The sequence below is a fragment of the Chenopodium album genome, chromosome 23 (assembly GCF_948465745.1).
Source record: "Chenopodium album chromosome 23, dcCheAlbu1.1, whole genome shotgun sequence".
In the NCBI taxonomy this organism is placed as follows: Eukaryota; Viridiplantae; Streptophyta; class Magnoliopsida; order Caryophyllales; family Amaranthaceae; genus Chenopodium; species Chenopodium album.
In genome coordinates this window covers 28,238,668-28,262,244 of record NC_137856.1, presented here as the reverse complement: position 1 = coordinate 28,262,244, position 23,577 = coordinate 28,238,668, and the positions used below count along the sequence as shown (strand labels likewise).

General features: G+C 33.8%; 3 protein-coding genes across 3 annotated transcripts; all 3 read left to right on the top strand.

Moving 5' to 3' along the window:
- The first annotated feature begins 2,137 nt into the window (after positions 1–2,137).
- Positions 2,138–9,135, top strand: LOC145608213 (wall-associated receptor kinase-like 8). The gene is made up of 3 exons (XM_081663828.1): positions 2,138–3,073; positions 5,148–5,309; positions 7,811–9,135. The coding sequence occupies exons 1-3, from the start codon at positions 2,224–2,226 to the stop codon at positions 8,995–8,997; spliced, it is 2,199 nt and encodes a 732-aa protein (XP_081519954.1). The 5' UTR covers positions 2,138–2,223; the 3' UTR covers positions 8,998–9,135.
- A 2,169-nt stretch (positions 9,136–11,304) lies between these two features.
- On the top strand, positions 11,305–15,582 carry LOC145608079 (wall-associated receptor kinase 1-like). The gene is made up of 3 exons (XM_081663681.1): positions 11,305–12,380; positions 13,385–13,555; positions 14,159–15,582. The coding sequence occupies exons 1-3, from the start codon at positions 11,534–11,536 to the stop codon at positions 15,343–15,345; spliced, it is 2,205 nt and encodes a 734-aa protein (XP_081519807.1). The 5' UTR covers positions 11,305–11,533; the 3' UTR covers positions 15,346–15,582.
- A 3,878-nt stretch (positions 15,583–19,460) lies between these two features.
- On the top strand, positions 19,461–22,928 carry LOC145607271 (putative disease resistance protein RGA1). Its single transcript, XM_081662985.1, has one exon. The coding sequence runs from the start codon at positions 19,461–19,463 to the stop codon at positions 22,926–22,928; it is 3,468 nt and encodes a 1,155-aa protein (XP_081519111.1).
- The last annotated feature ends 649 nt before the right edge of the window (positions 22,929–23,577 follow it).

The window sequence follows — 23,577 nt, the reverse complement described above, 5'->3', positions numbered from 1 at the left end:
TTCGAAATTTGTTGCTTGAACCCCGACGTCCTATTTCTAAAGCAACATTGGTTTATTGTGACAATGTGAGTGCCATTTATCTCTCTAGTAATCCGGTTCAACATCAGCGCACTAAACACATTGAAATGGACATACTCTTTGTTCGTGAGAAAGTTCAAAAGGGTGAAGTTCGTGTCCTATATGTGCCTTCCCGATACCAGATTGCAGACATCTTCACCAAAGATCTGCCTAAGGTTTTATTTGATGATTTTCGGGACAGTCTAATTGTTCGTCGTTCTCCCGTTTCGACTGCGGGGGAGTGTTAGATTATGTAAATAATCTAGTATATTAGTTTGTAAATTACTAATGTAGCCTCAACCCTAACCTAGTGTACGCTTGTATTATATATTGACTTTTGATCAATGAGAAAGGCACGACAAATATTCTCATATTCTCTCAGAAAAGTTGAAAAAAAACCTCCCATGAACTTGTAAAAACATGTTACCAACTGGTTTTTGTTTGTTAAAAAATGAACATTCTCAAAAGGTTGTAATATCAAATAATAATCCAAAGGTTGTATTATTATCTGCAATTTCTTCCTTTTTATTATACTAAATGCCTGTTCATATTTACTGAGCTGAGCTGAGCTAAACTAAATTGATTAGAGCTAAACTGAATTGAACTGATTGGAGCTAAACTAAGCTAAACTAAGCTAAGCTGAATTGAATATTTTATGAGAGAGGGAAATTAGGAGCTGAACTGAACTGAATTGATTGAAGCAGCACTTAACTGATTGGAGCTGAACCAAATTGAACTGAAATTAAGTAAATGTGAACAGGCCCTAAATGTTCATTTTTTAGGTATTTATTTTTTCTTATTATGTTCATTTTTTTATTATTAAATGTTTATTTTTTTACGTGTTTATTTTTTTATTACTTATTGTTCAGATTTTGAGGACTGCTCCACCTATTCTTAATGCACCAAGTATTATACGAGTCAAAATTTAAATCGAGCTTTTTTACGAATTAAATCAGATCAGAATGGCCGAGCTAGTTTTTAATACCTCAAAGTGAATGGGGTCGTCAATCGGTTGTAGCTCATTGAATATTCAAACTAAACTAGTCCGACCCACTTGTCTGTACTTTAATAGGCCCCCTTTTTACAGGTTAGTGGAATCATATCCTTTAATTTTATTTTGTATTTATTTATTTGCATGGATGAATAGGTACTCCTCTGTTATCTACTCGGTAGTAAATTTAATGATCCAAAATAATACACATGTTTTTGTTCACTAGTTGACAAATATTGTGACATGACACAAAGAGACTGAATCAAATTGAGTAGTACTATGATTCTTCAAACAAAGATTTTTTTTTTTTTTTTTTTTTGACTAGTATGAATGCCGTCTAATATGGTTTCAACTTTCAAGACGTGATGATTTAATTATGATTATCTAATCAAAACCTATCAAATGAAAAGAAGGGACGTGTACATCACTAGTTTTTAAAACTCCTTCGTTTCTTTTTAATCGGTTTTTATTTAAATCACAGCATTGATATTAATTATTTCATGATACTAAAAAATAGTTAAATCATTAGATTTCGTATAATAATTCTTTCTTCTATGATTAATAAGATTTCATGTGATTATATTTTTTCTTGTATGTTAAAATTTTTTTAAAAATTCCTTCAAATTATAAACATAAACTTTTAAATAAAACGGATGTTCAGTAATTTACTGAACATCCGTTATAAAGTGACAATAAAATACACAAAAATTACACTAAAACGCATAAAAGTTTCCCTGATATATATGAGTTATTTATGCTTCATTGATAAATTTGCCAAAAGTGACACTAAATCTGACAAAAGTGTACCTGATGTACAGTAAATTACTGAAAACCGGGTGTATACAAAAGTATTCCTTTATAATAAGTTTAGAGATTCTAAAATGTAAATAAATAAATAAATTAATTAATTAATAATCGGATAGGGACATTTAGTAACTTTTAGTTTCAACATTTAAAAGTCCAATTCAAGTGAGTCTATTCTTTTTCTACAAGACAAATAACAATGCCGGGAAGATTCTGCCTTGACTGTTAGCCCATATTAATATGTAGTTTTAGTCTTGTTAATTCCTAAATACATACCACAAAACACCTATTTATTCTTGCCCAAAATTGATTTCACTATTCAACAAAATAAAAAAGCTTCTGCCCCTTAAATTATTTAATCTAGCTTAAGCATGGGTTATTCAAGTTATGCTCTTCTACTCTTAGTTTGCGTGTGTTGCGTTTTGCCAACGCTCATCACCGGAGACGAAGCAGCGTCATCACTCGTAATCAGCCCACACTGCTCAGCTAAGTGTGGAGATTTGAGCATTCCTTACCCTTTTGGTATTGAAGAAGGTTGTTACTATAAACCACCAAATAACGAAACATCTTCCTCCTTCAAAATCAATTGTAGTAATGCTAAGAACCCTCCAACACCGATATTATTGGAGATGGAGGTACTGAACATTTCAGTAGAAGAGGGTGAGTTACGCTCCAAATCACGTGTTTCTTACGATTGTTACAACAAGAGCAGCCGAGTTCAGCGTTGGTTTGAAAGGTTCAACTTGGGAACATTTACCCTGTCTAGCCCCAAAAACACATTAGTTGCTATAGGGTGTGACACCAATGCTAACTGTATGGAGCCAAATGATGTGATCAACGGTGAATGTTCCGGGGTTGGGTGTTGTCAAGCCGCGATTCCCTGTGGAGTTAACAACGTTACAGTGCAAGTAGATAGTCCTAGCAATCGTAGTTCTGTGAATGGTTTTAACCCGTGTAATGTTGCATTTCCGGTGGCAAAAGATGCGTTCAAGTTCAACGAAAAATATTTGGGACGGTCTATGGAATACTATCAGGCCTTGGCGGTTCCTATGGTATTCAACTGGACTGTTGGACGAGATAATTGTTCTGTGGCGAAAGCGGGTAGGAGCTGCTTATGTAAAGGAAACACAGACTGTTACGATCCGATGCGCGAATTGGGGTATCGATGTCGCTGCAAAGATGGTTATTCTGGCAACCCTTACCATCGTCAAGGATGCATAGGTATAAATAATTACAATTGTTCTTTCTTCTTCTTAGGCTATACAGTATTTGTTTATCTAAATTTGTCTGGTCTCAATTCATTTGAAATGAAATGATTTTTGATTCACTGAAATTAACTTTACCAAACTTAAATTATTTTTGTTGAACTTAAATTCCTTTTAACGATTCTCTATTATAATTTTTCCTTATTATTATGGTTATTGATTTTTTACTGAGCTGAACATTTTTTTTTTATACTGAACTTATATATATATATATAATATATATATTAAGGTGATTGAAGTGAAAAAAGCCTTATATTGTTTTCCAATTAGCTTAAATTGAACTAATTTAGCTAAATGTATTTAATAATTTATACACTATATTATTTTATATGAATTAGCGTGTTTTCTGAGTGGCTGATCACTTGTAAAAGAACAAAGTAACCCCTATAACCATAATCGAGTAACCACTATAATTCTGATCGAGTAACCCCTATAATATTAACGAAGTAACCTCTGTAAACTAACCGAGTAACCCCTGTAACACTAACAAAGTAACTTTATGATCGCCGGCTACACCCCATATAAGAATTTGTGTATGTGAATTCATCTCAAATTGTGTATAACAACTTTTTATTTTTTGTAAATTTAAAATTTAGGCCATGTTGTTCTCTTCACCTTGTTAATATAAATATTCTATATAAATATTCAATAAAAGTAATTTAAGTTCACTAAAATAAAGATAAATTCATTAAAAATAAGTTTGATTCGGTAAAATATTTTAAGTTTTAAAATAATAAGTATTGTTCAATGAAAATAAGTTATAATCACTAAAAAATCATTAAATTTAATGAGCAAATATAATATTAAAATCAATAAAAATAAATTTTAATTAGTAAAATTAATCTCTTAAAAATAATAAGGACGTGACAAGAGCAAAGGCTTAATTATTCAAGAGACTATACATATATATTTTTTGAAAAATCTTATTAATTAATACTATCTATAAATAAACTAAAGAAACAACCGCTGACATCATATTGTCCACGTGGCAGCTTTATAAGAAAAATTTTGCCGCCTAAATAAAAATCTGACGTCATTATATTTTCTTTGGTTTCAAATTTTAAATTTAATTCTCCTCTCAATTTATCTATACCCTTTAATTTATTTATTTTTCTTCTATCACCAACTATTGATATCTAATACATCTTTCCCATATGCTTCATCGAACAAAATACTTTGATGTTTTTATTTTATTTTTTATTTTCCTTTATATATTAAAAGTTTAAAATCATTTTTTATTTGCTTAATTAAAATCGTATATTAAAAATCTAACTTTTATGTATGTGCTTAAATTTTCAAATCCGGTTAAGGTTAGTTTCTCTGATTTTTTTTCCCTTTCTTTTGTAACAATTTATCAAAATTTAAATTATATGTCAAACAATCAAATTGTAACTGGTTATATACTTTTTTTTTATATAATTTGTTTTTTGGTTAAAATTAAATATAATGGTATTTTGTGCTCGTAATAATCTTACTATGGTTTATTTTATAAAAATTTATGAAAATTTTGATGAATGTCTAACTTTACAAAGAAACCAAGTTCTTATGAAGGCAATTTCCATTACAAAGGGGTTTTGTAGATTATAGTATTGCGTTTAGGGTTTTATATACTCCTTAGTTTAATAATTAGTATATGCTTACCTCAAAAAAAAAAAAATTAGTATATGCTCATTAATATTTCAGATTTTGATTATTTGAGTCTTTTGACATCAATTATTTTTGTGGGTTTTTGTTGTTACTAATTTCGTGATTTGAAAATTACTACGAAGTATATTTTTACATCGAGCATTTTAAAAGAGTGTAATAAAAGAAGTTAAGAACAAATGTCTTAAGACTTTGTCCTACTTTAAAAGCCTCCCATTAAAAAAAAAAATTAAATTAACAAAAAAAAAAAAAACATTACAAACAACTTCACGGAATAAGTAATAGTTTCAATTAAATAAACCAGGATCAAGATAGAAGATCTTCTTTATTTTTACTTCATATTTGTTACACTTGTATAACGGGTGTTTTGCTTTGCATTTCATTAGACATCGACGAGTGCAAGGAAGCGAATGATTGTGAGAAACCAGAGTATTGTTTCAACAAAGTTGGGAGTTATTATTGCAAATGTCCAAGGGGGTACCGTGGGAATGGGACCAAAACTAATGTTTGCATTCCTAAAAGAATCATACCAGTTTTGACTACTACAGGTATGGAACAAATTTAGGTCCTTAGTTGTAGGGCTTGTTTGACATTGTTTTTTATTTTTATTTTTCTGATTATTTTAATACAAAAAATCAAAATACAAAAACAAGAAAAAGATGTTTCTATTTTTCCGTTATCACTTTTCAAATTTATTGATTTTCTTTAATAAGATTGACCAATTTTTAATTTATTATATGACATATATTATATGATTTTGAAAAAAAAAACCAAAAACAAAAAACTACATCGATACCGGCCAAATAGGCCCTTAGTTATTTGATTGCAGGTTTTTGTAGAGTATTGTTCAATCACGTACATTCGGTTGATACTCTTATGATACACTTTAGTTTATCACTTCCTCCGTTTTCTTTTACTTGCAACACTTTCTTAAAAAGAAAATGTCACAGTACTTGCAACACACTATAAAAGAAAAGTTACTTTATGGAAAAACTATATTATGTCCTTTATTTAAAGCACATGACCCACTAAATTACATTCCTAACAACCACTCATCCTATTTTAAAGTTTATTATATCATGTAAACCCCACCTTTTTTATTTACAGTGCTAAAAGGTGTGTTGCATTTAAAAGAGAACGGAGGAAGTATATGTTATATATGCCTTGAAAATTTGTTAGCCCTCTTCAAAGTTCAAATTACTATCATGATGTCTCTAGCTTGTTTAGCGAGTCAGAGTCTAAGACCTTGTTCACTTCACCTGAAAAAATATTATTTAGAAAAAATAATTTCATTTCAGTAAAAATAATTTAAGTTCAGTAAAAATAAGTTCTATTTAGTAAAAATAATTTCAGTTCAGTAAAAATTAGTACCTTTAAGAAGAAAATATACTCCCTCCGTGTTTTTTTAAGTGATACATATTCCATTTCCGGCCGTGTTTTTTTAAGTGATACATTTCCTTTTTTGGCAAAACAATACATTAAAATATTATATCTCTTTCCTCTCATGGTCCCCACCCAAACCCACTACTACTTTTTTATTACTCCCTCCGTCCCCAAATGATAGTCCCTTATGGCCTATTTTTAGTCCCAAATTGATAGTCCCATTTGCTTTTTTCAAGTACCATTAATATCAATTTTTTATCAAAATTTCCTCCAATTACAACAATATTTGTGCAAATTTAACTTTCCCATGCAAATTTTGTTTTTCAATGTACTTTTATTACTTTCTCTCTCTACTATTTTACATACCCAATGTAAATTTATCTTTTCAATGTAATTTTACTACTTTTATTTAAGTTTCTTAATTCCAGTGATTTTTGCCCATAAGGGACTATCATTTAGGGACGGAGGGAGTATATCTTTCCTCTCACATATATTACTTTTCAATAAACTATTAACCCCACTATCTTTCTTTAACAATTTTTTAATACTCCACTACCCCACTTACCTCTTATTTTATTTAAGTCAATTAAATTGCCTAAAACTATGTGCCGGTCAATATGTATCACTTAAAAAAACACGGAGGGAGTAACAAAGAATCAGTAAAAAAATAATTTCAGTTCAACAAAAATAATTTAAGTTCAGTAAAATTAATTTGATTTTAGTTAAAATAATTTAATTTCAGCAAAAATAATTTCAGTTCAACAAAAATAAGTTGAAGTGAACGGAGGGTTGACATGGCTTTGGAGTTTAGAGCATAACATGGCCTCTGGTATGAGGAATGTGCCTAAAGGCCCACAATATATATGTTTTGACTTTTTGGTTTGGTAGATAGGGTTTATTACATAGTTCGTATATGGGTAAGAAAAACATGGGCCGCAAACTCTAATTTACTCTCATGGTCTATATAAAACTGACAAAGAATTAGTTAACTGGGTACCCACCGGGTAACCGGGTCCAAAAACTTAGGACTTAGAATTGGAATTGGTTGTACCTGGATTCTTGTTTTTGGAATCGGACCTGGATTCAGTTGAACCAGTTCCGAGTCTGGACCCATCGGGCCTCAACCAGTTTCGGAACCGGGTATCCATAATTTTTGCTCACCTCTAATTAAGACTCGCCCCAATACTACTACTCCATCCGTTCTTTTATTACATGCATATTTCCCATTTTGCACGGGAATTAAGAAAGTTAAAGATTTCTTAGAACTAATAACTGGGAGTACAAATATGCATGTGGGGTTAGAGAGAGATAGAGAGAAAGAAAAAGTGGTTGAGAATTAGGAGAGATGAGTATTGGGAATTGATTGTTAAATTACAAAAAAAAAAAAAAAAAAAAAAAAAATCATCAAAAAGAGAATAATATTTCCATAAAGTACAACCTATGCAAAAAAAGGCACTTAGGGCCTCTTCTGATTCACTGAACTGAACTGAATATTTTATGAGAGGAGGATATTAGGAATGAAACTAAATTGAACTGAATTGAATTTAAGCTAAAAAGAACAAACCCTTAATTTTAATGACCCAAAAAAAGAAACAGACATGTAATAAAAGGATGGAGTTAGTAAAATACTACTCAAAATCTGATGTACTCCACTCATAAATTGCAGGACTTAGCGTAATTTTTGGATTCACACTTTTGTTACTTTTTGGATGGTGGTTACATTCAGTGGCCAAAAAAAGAAAAGTCATCAAGCAACAAAAGATAAATTTTGAGAGAAATGGTGGCTTGTTGCTTCAACAACAAATGTCTTCAGATGAAAGAATTGTAGAAAGGATAAAAATCTTCACAATCAATGAGCTAGAAAAATCCACTGACCACTTCAATGAAGATAGAATACTTGGACGAGGAGGTCATGGTACAGTTTATAAAGGAATGTTGAGTGAAGGAAGAATTGTAGCCATAAAAAAGTCTAATAAATTGGAGGAAGCCCAACGAGAAGAATTCATCAACGAAGTGGTTATCATGTCACAAATTAATCATCGCAACATATTGAAGTTATTGGGATGTTGTTTGGAGACCGATGTACCATTATTAGTATACGACTTTATTCCCAATGGAACGCTTTACCATCATATTCATAATCCAAATGAAGAGTTTCCACTTACTTGGAAAATGAGGTTACACATTGCTTCTGATTCGGCTGGAGCACTTGCTTATTTACATTCCTCAACTTCTACTCTCATCTTTCATAGGGACATTAAGTCTTCAAACATACTATTGGATGAAAAGTATAGAGCCAAGTTATCAGATTTCGGGTTTTCAAGATCTGTGGCTATTGATCAAACCCGTGTGGTTACTCGTGTCATGGGAACGCCAGGTTACTTGGATCCAGAGTACTTTCAATCTCACCAATATACGGAAAAGAGTGATGTTTATAGCTTTGGTGTTGTCCTTGTTGAACTTTTGACGGGACAAAAGGCAGTACGTGCTGCATTCGAAGAGGATCGAAGTTTGATTTCATGGTTCCTTTCGCATATGGAAAACTCTAGCGTGCTTAATATCATTGACTCTCAAGTCCTACTAGAAGGTTCAAAGGAAGAGTTTTTAGCCATTGCTAACCTTGCAAAACAATGTTTAATCTTGGATGGAAAGAGAAGACCGACTATGAAAGAAGTTTGGTTAGAGATAGATAGGATTTTGTCTCTTCATATGCCACATACAAATGATCTTAACAAGCCAAAACCTGAACAAGTGATTGTTGGAAGGAGCAACAGTGCGAACTCAAGCACATTTTCCTTAGGAAGTAGAGTATTAGATTCTGCCGAATTGTCTCTAATGTTCAATCCTAGATGATTTAGATTCCTTTTGCCTTTGATAGGATGATTAATTACTCTTGAACTTTTTATGACCCTTACTAAATGGATAATTTATGCTGTAAAGTACTCTTGAAATTTTCAATTCATGACTCTTACTAAATAGATATTTAATGCACTTATGCTGTAAATTTGTCGAATTTAGCAAAACCCCCAAATTGATTACCCAAACCCTAATTAAACTAATCAATTCAGTTCGTTGTAGGTTAGATTGTAGAAATTATAACCTAATTTACGAAATTTGTGTAATTGAAATCAAATTTGAGAGATGAAATTGAAAGAAGGGACGGAGTAGAAGAACAGGGGAAATCGAGGGAAAGAGAGGGAAAACGAAAGTGTGGGTCCAATAATGACGTCATGTGTCAAAGTGGTGGGAATTTTAAAACTTTTAGAAAAAACTAGGTTGTAAGATTAAAAAAAAAAAAACTTGAGGTGGTATTTTCAATTTTGGCAACAATAAATGGCGGTAATTATCAAAATTTCCTAAATGTAACTAATTAATTTAATCTATGTTTATATTTCATCACATAATTTTTATTATAAAAGCTCATTCTCAATGTACATATAATGATTCGGGGCATTGTCCGGGCCAAAAGCTAGTTAGTAAGGTGATAATTCAATAATTACTCTAGTTTAGAAATCACCTTATTTGAATATTGAATTTAGTCAACCTGGCCCAATTTCAGCCAACCAAAAGAATTTGAATTGGAATTGGATAAAGATGGGCATGCCGTGCCGTACCGTCGCGGGCCGTGCTTGGCCGTGCCGGGGTGGGGCTCGTGCCGTGCCGGCTTGGTGATGGGTCGTGCCATGCCAAGTTTTGGCACACCCTAGCCCACGGCACGGCACGGCCCACGTGCTTGGCGGGTCGTGCCGTGCCGTGCCGTGCCGCGGGCCACCACGGTTTTTTAATTTTTTTTATTTTTAAAAATATATATACTATACAAAGATATATATATTATAAAATTAACGTGCCGACGGGTCGTGCCGGCGTGCCGACGATCGTGCCCGCGCCGTGCCGTGCCAAATTTTAAGATTTTTGTTCATGGCACGGCCCACAAGTGGGCCGCCGTGCCGGTGGGCGGTGGCCGTCCCGTGCCGGGCCGTGCCGGAATCGTGCCGGCACGGCCCATGCCCACCTTTAGAATTGGAATTGACCCAATACTTAATCAACCGTATCCCAATCAAACCGAATTAACCAAAATCTGCTGAAACATAATCTACCCGACCAAAGTCATCCGTCCGTCCTGAGTAACCTAGTCAAACCGTTTTGAACCCAATACGAATTTATTTGAATTGTATACATATATGAACCGATCTAATGTTTATCAGAATCAAACAAGACCATGACTTAACAAATCTTGACCCAAAATTGACTTGATCCGAACCAATATGTATGGGTTAATTAAAGAGATAAACTTGATTCTTACATACACGAAACACGATCGTTGTGTATCAATCCATACTTCATTCAGTTACTCAAATTGACATCCTACAAATGGGGTCGTCAATTAGTTTTATTTTAGCCTTCTGAAAATTCAAACTAAACTATTCCAGCCCGTTAGTCTATACTTTAATAATATCCTATTCCTATAATATATTTATTTATTTTTGTAAGGATGAAATGTACACCTATGTTATCTACTTGCATTAATTTTTCTGATCCAAAATAATACACATTTTTATTCACTAAATTGACTAATATTGTGACATGACACAAGATGACAAGAGACAAATACTCAAATTGACTAGTATTGTATGTTTCAAAAAAAAAACATTGACTAGTATTAATGCCGTATAATATGGTTTGTTTGATGGTTTAATATTAATTGTAATTAAAATATACTATATCAGATGGAAAGATGTGTGTACATCACTACCCTTTACCTACACCCTAGATTCTTTTTAATTGATTCTTTCTTGTATGTTGAATTTTTTTTTTTAAATTTTTAAAAATTAAATTAAGAATAATAAATGAAAAGAAAAAAACAGAAAGAGACATGTAACTTTAAGACATTTACTTAATTTCAATTCAGTTTAGTTCATTTTAGCTCCAATCAGTTCAATTCGGTTCAACTCCAATCAGTTCAGTTCAGCTCCCAATTTCTTTCTCTCATAATATTCATTTCAGCTCAGCTCAGTTCAGGTCGGTTCAGCTCGAATCAGTACAGTTTAGTTCGGTGTAGCTCCAATCAGTTCAGTTCAATTCAGTAAATGTGACCAGACCTTTAGTTCCAACTTATAAAGGTCCAAGTCAGTATTCTTTCTACAATACAAATCATATGGACGGGAAGACTTTGCCTTGACTCAGTCACAATTCTTTCTTAATTTCTTATATATTTATTAACTTCTAAATACTTAACAAAAAACCTCATTCTTGGCCAAAGTATTGAAATCCCTTACAAAAATTCTATCGTTTCACTATTCAATAATTTCAAAAAAAAAAAAAAAAAAAAAAAAAAAAAAATCATCACTAAAAAAAATGGTTTAATCTAGCTCCAAAAAATCTCTTTAGAATGGGTTATTCTTGTGCTCTTCTACTCTTAGTTTGCGTGTGTTGCGTTTTTCCAACGCTCATCACCGGAGACGAAGCAGCGTCATCACTCGTAATCAGCCCACACTGCTCAGCTAAGTGTGGAAATTTGAGCATTCCTTACCCTTTTGGTATTGAAGAAGGTTGTTACTATAAACCACCAAATAACGAAACATCTTCCTCCTTCAAAATCAATTGTAGTAATGCTAAGAACCCTCCAACACCGATATTATTGGAGATGGAGGTACTGAACATTTCAGTAGAAGAGGGTGAGTTACGCTCCAAATCACGTGTTTCTTACGATTGTTACAACAAGAGCAGCCGAGTTCAGCGTTGGTTTGAAAGGTTCAACTTGGGAACATTTACCCTGTCTAGCCCCAAAAACACATTAGTTGCTATAGGGTGTGACACCAATGCTAACTGTATGGAGCCAAATGATGTGATCAACGGTGAATGTTCCGGGGTTGGGTGTTGTCAAGCCGCGATTCCCTGTGGAGTTAACAACGTTACAGTGCAAGTAGATAGTCCTAGCAATCGTAGTTCTGTGAATGGTTTTAACCCGTGTAATGTTGCATTTCCGGTGGCAAAAGATGCGTTCAAGTTCAACGAAAAATATTTGGGACGGTCTATGGAATACTATCAGGCCTTGGCGGTTCCTATGGTATTCAACTGGACTGTTGGACGAGATAATTGTTCTGTGGCGAAAGCGGGTAGGAGCTGCTTATGTAAAGGAAACACAGACTGTTACGATCCGATGCGCGAATTGGGGTATCGATGTCGCTGCAAAGATGGTTATTCTGGCAACCCTTACCATCCTAGTGGATGTAGAGGTAAATTGATGTCCTTGTCTAAAATTTATCTAAAATTGTGTACGGAGTATGAAATTAATTCACTTTATTTTTCCTAAAATTTTAATTTAAGCCATGTTCTCTTCACCTTAATCACATCATGTTCAATAAAAGATTAAAATATAATTTAAGTTTAATAAGTAAAGTCAAATTCAGCAAAAATTAGTTCAATTCCATAAAAATATGCTAAAATATGTAATAATTAGTATTGTTCAGTAAAAGTAAGTTATTATCCATTAATTAAAAAAGTTAATAACTTTAATGAACAAGCATAATAGTGAATCCATAAAAATAATTTTTAATTATTATCATAAATTTTAATTCGGTAAAATTAATTTCAGTTCAATAAAGATTGTATTAGACCCTAAAATTATACTTCGTCCTTTTCACTTCTTAGGCTATATTTGTTCATCTAAATTTGTCTAAACTTATACTTCGTAATTACATATTATTTTGTATAAATTTATCTAAAATTGTGTACGGGATATAAATTTAAATAAATAAATTATGTAAAATTAATTTTGGTTCAGTAAAAATAGTTTATATTCAATTCAGCAAAAAACTAATTTCAATTCATTCAGTTCATAAAACATAAAGTGAAGACAATATGACCTAAAATAATATTTTAAGAAATAAACTTATTTTTGCTAAACGAACTTAACTTATTTTTACATAATTAAATTAAACTTTAACTATTTTTATTATTTTTTATTTAAATAAACTAGCTACGTCTTTGTCATAATAATAATAATAATAATAATAATAATAATAATAATAATAATAAAAAGCTAGGCACGTCTTTGTTTTTTTTAAAAAAAGCTAGGTACTTGATGAGAACAAAGCATTACTCAAGAGTCTCTACAAAATTTTTCTAAACAATCTTAATTTCAATTAAATCATGATCAAAGATAATTTTCTTTGCTTTTATTTACTCCGTATTTGTTACACTTCTTGTATAACGAGTGTTTCAATTTGCATTTCATTAGACATCGACGAGTGCAAGGAAGCAAATGATTGTGAGAAATCAGAGTATTGCATCAACACAAATGGAAGTTATTATTGCAAATGTCCAAGGAGGTACCACGGAAATGGGACCAAAACCAGCCCTTGCGTCTCTAATAGAAAGCCTTGGTTCACACCAGTTATGGCTACTGCAGGTATGGAACAAATTCTAACTGCATGCTCCTACAAATTTATGTCCTTAATTGGTTATTTTAGGTTTTTAATGTTGGTTTTTTTTATAGAATCTTGATCATCGCATACATTGATTGATTATGAATTATTAGGTTGATACTCTTATGATATACTTTAGTCAATTAGTTTATCCGTGTTGTATATGCCTGGAAAATCTACTAGCCTTATTCAAATTACTATTATGATGTCTCTAGCGCGTTTAGCAAGTAATAAGAGTATAAGTGTAAAGCAGCCTGGCTTTGGGGTTTAGAGCATACCATGGCCTGTGGTATGGGGAATACGCCTAAAGGACCACAGTATATGTTATTTTGGGCTATAGTTTGAGATTTTAAATTACCACGTAAATATGTGTGTTATTTTGTTTTGATCTTTACATAGTTTTCTACATTTGTTGTAACAAGTGGGTCACTATAGACAAGAATTGAAATAGACATAAGCCCATGCATAGTTTTGGGGTCTAGGGTGGCAAAGAAGGTGCATATAGTCATATACTCTTGTTTATGTTTAGATTTCTCTTAAGTTTGTTGCATTCATATTCATAATAGTGACAACTTTTTATCGAGTAGGTCTTGGTGGTGGCATCATAATGTTGCTTCTGTTTGGGTTTCTGTTGCACTTTATACATGGTCAAAGACAAATAAAAAAAATGCGAGAAGTTTTTTTTCGCCAAAATGGGGGTTTGCTTCTACATGAAAAGCTCTCTGGACGACATGCAGATGCATTACAAATCTTTACTATGCAAGATCTTGAAGTAGCATGCAACAATTATAGTGACGAAAACATAATTGGAAGAGGAGGTTTTGGAATTGTGTACAAGGGAATTTTGCCAGATAACCAGGTTGTGGCTATAAAAAAATCTCTCAAGGTAGATCCAAACCAAGTTGATCAATTCATCAATGAAGTTTTGGTTTTATCACAAATCAACAACAAAAATGTTGTTAGGCTACTAGGTTGTTGCTTGGAGAGTGAAGTTCCATTGTTGGTGTACGAATTCATTAATAATGGGACGTTATATGATCACTTACACGATGTAGTAAAAGCGTCCATGCTTAAATGGCAAGTGCGTGTAAAGATTGCATCAGAGGTTGCCAATGTGCTGTCATATCTACACAACACAATCTCAACACCGATAATTCATAGAGATATAAAATCAATGAACATTCTCTTAGATGAAAGTTACACTGCTAAGGTAACAGATTTTGGAGCTTCAAGATTGGTTCCCCCGGATCAAAGCCAACTTGCTACCATTGTGCTAGGAACTCGAGGATATTTGGATCCTGAATATTTGCAGACAAGTGAGCTAACTGAAAAGAGTGATGTTTATAGTTTTGGTGTCGTCTTGGTGGAGCTATTGACTAGGAAAAATGCATTTTCTATTACTAGGCCCGAAGCTGAGAAATGCCTTGCTATGCACTTCCTCCTCAAGATAAAAGAAGGCCTATTGTTGGACATTCTTGACATAAACATAGTGAGTGAGAAAAAGATTGAGGAGATACAACAAATGGCCAATCTAGCTAAACGGTGCTTGATGTTAAAAGGAGAGGAAAGGCCTGCCATGAAAGAAGTTGCAATCGAATTAGAGACTATCAAAAGAAAGGGATTCCATCCATGGAATGATGATGGATCAGTTCAAGAAGATTGTGAATCTTTTTTCACCGGAATTTCGAGATTGGACCATGGAGGTTGTAGCAGTGGCATTGAATCGAATTCATATGATTCACACTTGCTTTCATCTTTGGAAAGTGGCAGGTGATCAATTATGAATTCTGTGGAATCTTTATGTCTTGTTAAAGTTTTTATAAGTACAAGAGTATAGAGTAAATAATTTATCTTAGTGTTTTAGTTTATTCTAGCTAATTAGGTTATAGATCTTATGTTTGGGTACAACTTACATAAACTCTTGTCTGTATTATGTATCCACTTTATTCTAGCCGTAACATGTGTAATATAATTCGATACATACAACTATTGTATAGTTATTTATCAGTGACGTAACATATTTTTTATTTTAACAAGATTGTTTGACGCTAATGAAATTCCACCTAATTCTAATAAATGGTGCAAGAAAGCAAATTTTTCCCAACTTAAGGGATATTTTTTAATGGTAGTTATTTTTCTCACATGTTAAGTTAATGGAGACTTATCAATTTTTAATTGGTGATACATGTTTGGTCCACATACAACACATGAATGTGTATCATATTCCCTTACACAATTATTATTATTATTATTATTATTTCTTTATTTTTTTATTTTTATTTTTATTTTTGACAATCAAGAAAGCAAAGCGAATTACATACCCTTCCCTTACACAATACTCCCTATAATATTATATTCTGTAGCTCTTTAAACTTTGTACTTCGTATAAAGGAAGTGATGCATTTTAAAAACAAAAAGAGGGAGTAAGCTTATTAAACCCGAAATACGTAAGTGAAAATAACATAAACAAACTATCAATTCGGGTATTTAAGTCGGGTTCGAGATCGAGTCAAATCAGGTCTTGGGTCAAATCAGGATCAGGTTATGTCGGATCAATCTGGCCTTAGAACAGGTTTAAGTTCGGGTAGGGTCAATTTCGATTTAAGTTATTTCGGGCCGTTCACCCGGTGTAGATCGGGTTCAATTCGAGTCAAATTCAGACCAGGTTCAATTTCAAGTTTGGGTTGTGATGAGTCGGGTTTGGGTGGATAGATAAATGGTACATTCGGGGTCATGTTAGGGTTGGATCAAATAATTAATTAGTCGAATAATCTTAAATTTGGATCATTCTTGGTTTTGGTTCAAGTTCAATTCGTATAAATATCGATGTGGTCAAGTTGAATCTATATATTTACGCCTTTCATAATTTGATCAACCATTATTAACATTTTATCAAACCTATATACGAAGTAATAGAGAACAAAAGGTATAAAGCTGAACAAATTGTACCAATATGTTGTTAAGGAATGAGGGTTTACAAAATTGTACCAATATTTAAGCGGAACAAAAGTTATATAAAAATAATAAAATTGTATTAAACCTTCCATGACTCGGGTCAATAACAGGTTGTATTGAATTATAACCGTTTTAAGGTTCTAGTTGGGTCGGGTACTAGTTCGGGTCCCCGGATTGTAGTTGGGTCGGATTAAATCGGTTGACGGTTATATCAAGTCGTGTGCAGTCCAGGTTCAGGTCATAAAGTATTGGATCAAATCGATTGTCGGTTAACATTAGTCGGGGTTTAGATCGGGTTACAGGTCACTAATTTCACCCCATTATTCGGATACAGGTCTGATTCAGATCACGGTTCTCGAGTCGGGTCAGGTCGGGTTAGTTTTTGACAGCTCTAACAGACTTCAAGTAATTGATTCAAGTGTTACAATTGTGGGCCGTCAAAGTTAAGCGGGAAGAAACATTGACTTTATTTCACCAACATCCTCGCCCCACCGTCCACAAAATCATCAACATTTCCGCCGGCGGCGGCTTATAGTTGCCGGGAAATTGTGATTATATGACTTCCAATTCTTCAATTTCGTGAAATTCCGACCTCAAATACCACGAATTTTACAATTTCTTGTCAAATTCAAAGGCTACCTGACAAATTCTGGAGAAAATCCTGCATCATGTCTTTCACATTCAAACTAGGCTTTGCTTTCCCAATCTCCATTGTCCGTAGTTTCCTCGCTCCTTGGGTAATTTCTTTCTCTTCTTACCTTTATTAAGTCTGAGTAATTTTTTTCCAAATTTGAAAATCTGATTGTAAATGGAAAAGAATAGAATGAACAGTTCAAAAGTAGTTTAGCTTGATAATCGGAAACAAGTAGGATTATTTATTTATGATGATAAGCTGGGGCGATTCAAAGTTAATTGCAATTTAACTGACATTTTTTGTTCTCTAAAATAATATTATGAATTTTGTAATTAAGTCAACAAAAATACCCATTAAATGTACAATCAATATCAATATTACTACTATACAAATACAATTATTAAGATAATGGATAAAAAACTATGAAAAATGAATATACAATTATTAAGATCTTGTTGTTAATTGTTAAATGATCGATGTTAATCAAGTGAATGTTAGGAAAAATAATCAAAGGGACGTGAAGAATCACTGTCCTTAAAGTATTATTTGCCCCCACTAAATTTGCACTTGGGAGATGGCAAAGATACTTCCAGGATTTTCCTAAGAACTAGTGTTTTATGACTGCAAAAATCAACATACACTCCATGAACGTTTTTTTCCAATTTTTATAGAGAAGAGAAAGAAAAGAACGTAGTTTAGTAAAAACAATCATGTTTTATTTATTAAGAAAAATAAATCTGATAAGAAGATACAAATTTTTTTTTTTAATCTTATCTTCTTAAAACACCAACTGACATCATTATCCATAATTAACTTATTAATTACATAAATCTGTCAATTACAAACTGCGGCGCGTGCAGTTGTGCTAAATGCTCTTGATATAAATAATACATATATCAACACTACGCTCATGCACCATCTTTTCTCTATTTTCAAACACATAGAGGGCGTTTGGCAAGTGGGAATTGAGGGTGGGATTGGGAATATTAATCCCAACCTACGGTAATTCCCATGTTTGGTTCATGGGAATGGGAAAATAAAGGGGAAGGGGAATAAAATGTTTCTATTCCCATCATTCTATTACCTAGGGGGGAGTAGGTAGGTAATAGAGATGGGAATTGAAAACAACTAATGAATTGACTAAAATGCCATTAATGAAATAGAATGGAATAATTTTTACAAGGGTGTTTTCGTAATTGTAAAATGTTATTTCCCATCTCTTTCCAAACAAGACTTTGGATATATTTTATGAATTCCCACCTTCTAACTCCCATTCCCATTCCCATTCCCATTCCCATCTTATAATCCCCAAATTCCCATTCCCACTTGCCAAACGCCCCGATAGAATAATGCAAGCATTATATACATCTAAAAACCATACTAAACTATCCATGTGGGACTCCCTAATTTCCAAAATAAAATAACTCAAGTAATATAAACATTACAAGTACATTTATTTTGTCAATGTGGAAAACAAACAAATAATTATAATGTTGACATCATCAAAGTATACAACATTATAAAGCAACACAAACTTCTCTAAAATTTCTATGTGGGATTGCTCCTACACAAATTGTTAGAAGACTATTTAGGAAATATTACAACAGTGAATATACATAATATTTTGTTATATTAATAGTAAAACCGCTACTTGAGTCAGGTTTTTACCCCAAAACCGTTATTACTCCCGATATTTCATACCTGAATATTACGGTTTTTCCCCTTAACTAATGAATGATGTTCATCAAGAAAGTAAACTTGGGCTCCCTCAACAATCAAAATTATGAATATACAATTAAAGACGTTAATATAAACACAATAATTTTTTTTTTTTTTTTTTTTTTTTTTTTTGAACAAATATAAACATAGCATTTGGTATTACTCCATATACCCAAAATTTACACATGCATTTGATTTACCACTTGCATTTATCTAGACAATTATATCGGGGCGTGCTAATGAGTCAAGATTCTACTCAATACTTGTTATTAAATTACTATACAGTATACACTAATTGAGGAGTTTACTAATTACAAGACTTAATCTAAGCACTAGGAGTCAAATTATACAGTAGTCCGTACATTTTTATACTTAATTATTCCTATTATTTGAATCAATCTATGACCATTTTCAACACCTTCTGCTTTTTAATTTAATTACTGGTGAGATCTGAGTATACAATATTTGAATTACATAATAGGCTCCATCACATTTGTCTGCTTAAACCCATTTCAACTGTTATCTGCCATACCAAACAAACACTCTTTCATTGTCTGAGCTCATTTCTGAAACCAAAAAAAATGGATCTTGGAACCGTGTTGTCCGTTGCTCAAACTCTGCTAGCTGCTCTTCAATGTTCGGAGCTCAAAGAGTTGACCTCCTTGTTTGGCGTTGGGTTTAAATCCCAACTTGAAGAACTCCAAGAGACCGTCTCCACTGTCAAGGCTGTGCTCCAAGATGCTGAGATCAAGCAGGACCAGCTTTCTTCTGAAGCAAAACTTTGGATTCAGAAGCTCAAGAATGCTGTTTATGATGCTGACGATTTGTTCGATGAGTTCGTCACTCTTGTTAAGCAAAAGCAGCTCATCAAGGGTGAGAAATTCTCCAAAAATGTGAGTCTCTTCTTTTCTCGTTACAATCCTATTAAGTTAGCTCACTCTATGTCCCAAGAGGTTAAGAATATTCGGAGGAAGTTAGATGCTACTGCCAAAGATCACTCTCAGTTTGGCTTTAGTATTGATCCTCAGCCTATCAGGAGGAGGAGGGAGGAGACATGTTCTTACATCCATGAGGGTAATATCATTGGGAGAGAGGATGACGTGGAGAAACTCATTGGTCATCTGTTGAATTATTCTACCGTTCAACAAGATGTTTCTTTCCTCTCTGTAGTGGGAATCGGAGGATTGGGGAAAACTGCTCTTACCCAACTGGTGTATAATGATCCAAGGGTCGCAAGTGCATTTCCATTAAAGTTATGGACTTGTGTCTCTGATCATGATCAGGAGCAGTTGGATGTAGAAGGGATTCTTCATAAGATTTTGACTTCAGCTGGTGAAAAGCATGAAGGATCCAACAAAGAATTGTTGCAAAGAAAACTTCGAGAAAAATTAACAAGCAACAAATACTTGCTTGTTTTAGATGATGTATGGACTGAGAAACGCAATCACTGGCTTAAGCTTGTAGAGTTCTTATTGGGAGGTCAAAGGGGAAGTTGGGTTGTCGTAACAACACGGTCGCACAAGACGGCCCAAATTGTAGGAGGTAGTCCTACACATGAACTCCAAGGGTTGTCAAAGAAGAATTCATGGTCCTTGTTTAAGAAAGTAGCATTAGGATCAGAACACTTAAGCCCCGACGACGATTTGTTGAAGATTGGCCGAGAGATTGTTGAAAAGTGTGCCAGTGTCCCTCTTGCCATAAGAGTGGCCGGTAGTCTTCTGTATGGTCAAGACAAGAGTAGATGGATATCATTTCAGAAGATTGGGTTATTCAACTCTAGAGAATGCCAAAAAGACATCATGCCTGTACTCATGTTCAGTTATCATCAACTCGAATTGCCCCTCAAAAGTTGTTTCACTTACTGTGCATTGTTTCCAAAAGACACTGTCATAGAGAAGGAGTTGTTGATAAGCCTTTGGTTGGCACAGGGTTACGTTGTTCCATTAGATGATGGTCAAAGGTTGGAAGATGCTGCAGAGGAATATTTTACAATTCTAATGCGGAGATGCTTTTTTCAAGATGTAGAGCATGATAAATATGGTGACATCAGTTCGTGTAAGATACACGATCTAATGCATGATATTGCTCAAAATGTAGCAGGGAAGGAAATTTGTTTTAAAACTTCTGTAACACACAACATGGATAGAGAAGTCCGGCATATTTCCCATGTACGCAGTAAATCCTTGCCATACTCTTTTTCTAAGACTGACATTCGTTCCTTTCTGGATGTTGGTGCATGGCATGATCGTGTTTTGATTGACCGATCGTCCTTGAAGGCATTAGTAGTAAATTGGATGTGTCTGAGGGTGTTAGATTTGAGTAACTCAGGTATAAAAAGTTTGCCATGCTCAATAGGTGGATTGTTGCATTTAAGATATTTAGATCTCTCAGACAATCGTGAGCTGGATGTGCTTCCTCAATCAATAACTAAGTTATATAATTTACAGACATTGAAATTATGTGAGTGCAGAAGATTGAAAGAGTTGCCAAAAGATTTGATGAAGTTGGTTAACTTGAGGATATTGGAGATAAATGAGTGTGATAGCCTGACTAATATGCCAAAGGGCTTGAGTAAGTTGACTTGCCTTCGTGTGCTGAGTGTGTTTTTAGTGGATGGATCAAAGGCAAGTCAGAAGCAATGGTTTGATCAACTGGGGGAGCTAAAAAGACTTAATTGCCTGAAAGGTGAGCTTTCTGTCAAAATCAGATTATTTGAAATTGCCAGCACAGAAGTTAAGGAAGATATAGATAGGGAAGGAGCATATTTGAGGGCTAAGGAACATCTCAAACATATAAGAATACACTTTGATGGTATGGGGATTGATGAAGAAGCAAGGAGATTAATGGAAGAGCTGCAACCACATCCGAATCTCAAGGAATTAGAGTTGTTTAATTGTGTTGGCATGAGAATGCCGAGTTGGGCTAGGGAAAATAAGTTGGCGTCCTCTCTCCCTAATCTTACAAGATTGCGATTTTCCAGGTGTGAGATGGAAGACTTGACATGCCTTGGAGATCTTCATCATTTAGCAGACCTTGATGTTCGCTACTGTAGTAATTTGAAGTACATTATTGAAAAGAGTGCATTAGCAGGTGGCAGTGATCCAAATGGATTCTTTCCCTACCTGAGAGATCTAGTTATGGAGGACCTTCCAGCGTTGCAAGGATGGACAAATTTAGGGAAGGGGGTGGGAAATAATAATCAGCTTTGTCTTGATATTAACAGCAGCTTCAGCATGGCACCAATACCACTTCCTCAATTGAAGTTTTTCACGATATGGAATTGCCCAAACTTAAGATCGATTCTGATATGTCCCAACTTAGTAGAACTAAATTTCCATATGTTCAATAAAGGACTCCAAATAATTGCACAAATTGCGAAATTGGGGGATAAAAATGCTGATTCAAGTGGCAGTAGTACTCGTTCTAGTACTCCCTTACCTTCATCCTCTTCTTCAAATGGTATTTCCAAATTCAGGAAAGTTAGGCTAGATGATGTTCTATGGCTTAATTCATTTCCCAGAGAAGTAATTCAGTGTGTTGATGAGCTGTGTATATCCGTAAATGAGGAGTTGGAGAGTTTGAAAGAAGCTGGGGATGTGTTCAGTAGCTGCTCGTCTTCCCTGCGATCCTTGGGAATCCATTGTTGCCGCAAATTGAGGAGTGTTATTTCTGGAGGATTGGAACATCTCACTGCCTTGGAGGCTTTATCAATATATGATTGCCCTAATGTAAATTTATTGGGAGAAGAGGGAATGAACACTATTGGCATGCCATGGCCATCCTTTCCTCACTCCCTCTGTAACTTGCTATTGAAAACTCTCCCACAGCTTGTGGATCTTCCAAATTGGATGCAATCTTTGGCAGCCCTCCATACCCTCGAAATTCATTCTTGCTCGCAATTGGAATCTATGCCGGATTGGATGCCTAAACTGACTTCCCTCAGGATGCTTGTACTCTATGACTGTTCAGAACGCCTCAAGGAAAGATGCCAACAACCTAGTGGGGAAGACTGGCCTCACATTCAGCACATCTCTTCCATTATATACTAACTACCATACTTCTGACATTATAAATTGGATGTATTACTAAAATTTCATGTATACTAACTACTAGTATAATGGTACAAATTTCATACTTGGAAGTAATCATGGTATTTTCAATGTAAGCATTTACAAATTGCGAATAGTTGATAGAGTTGGATATATTTACAATATTACAATATGCCTAATCTTTGCTTAAGTACGAGTACCTTATTTGTAATTAAACTGATCATCTGAATGGAAAAGCTCTACATTGTTTCAGTTGATACAATATGTTGTTTTGAAGGTAATGTTGTTTTGTTGTAGCAAAGTGGAGTTTGGTGCTTGAAAGGGAAAGCCGCTCAAAAAAGAAAAGAGATGGTGGGTACTGGGAAAGAAAAGGGATGGAGTTGCCATGATTTTCAAGAGAGGAATAAGAGAGCTGCCTTTCAACTTATGTATATTATAGACACACTCCATACGGGTTATAAATCAATAAAATGCTAGGCCTAAACCTATACGAAGTACTAAGGTTTTAATTATGCTAAATGGTTGCTTTTGAAATTTTTAATCACTAGCGTAAAAGGCTCAAAGCTGCCCTTTCAAAAAAAAAAAAAAAAAAGGGCTCAAAGCTTGTTTAAAAAAAATAATCATTGACGAAAATGACTCGTCAGTAGAT

Coding starts and splice junctions, on each gene's coding strand:
- LOC145608213 (XM_081663828.1), top strand. CDS start 2,224: ATGGGTTATTCAAGTTATGCTCTTCTACTCTTAGTTTGCGTGTGTTGC. Junction 3,074..5,147: donor CCATCGTCAAGGATGCATAG/GTATAAATAATT, acceptor GCATTTCATTAG/ACATCGACGAGTGCAAGGAA. Junction 5,310..7,810: donor ACCAGTTTTGACTACTACAG/GTATGGAACAAA, acceptor CATAAATTGCAG/GACTTAGCGTAATTTTTGGA.
- LOC145608079 (XM_081663681.1), top strand. CDS start 11,534: ATGGGTTATTCTTGTGCTCTTCTACTCTTAGTTTGCGTGTGTTGCGTT. Junction 12,381..13,384: donor CCATCCTAGTGGATGTAGAG/GTAAATTGATGT, acceptor GCATTTCATTAG/ACATCGACGAGTGCAAGGAA. Junction 13,556..14,158: donor ACCAGTTATGGCTACTGCAG/GTATGGAACAAA, acceptor TTTATCGAGTAG/GTCTTGGTGGTGGCATCATA.
- LOC145607271 (XM_081662985.1), top strand. CDS start 19,461: ATGGATCTTGGAACCGTGTTGTCCGTTGCTCAAACTCTGCTAGCTGCT.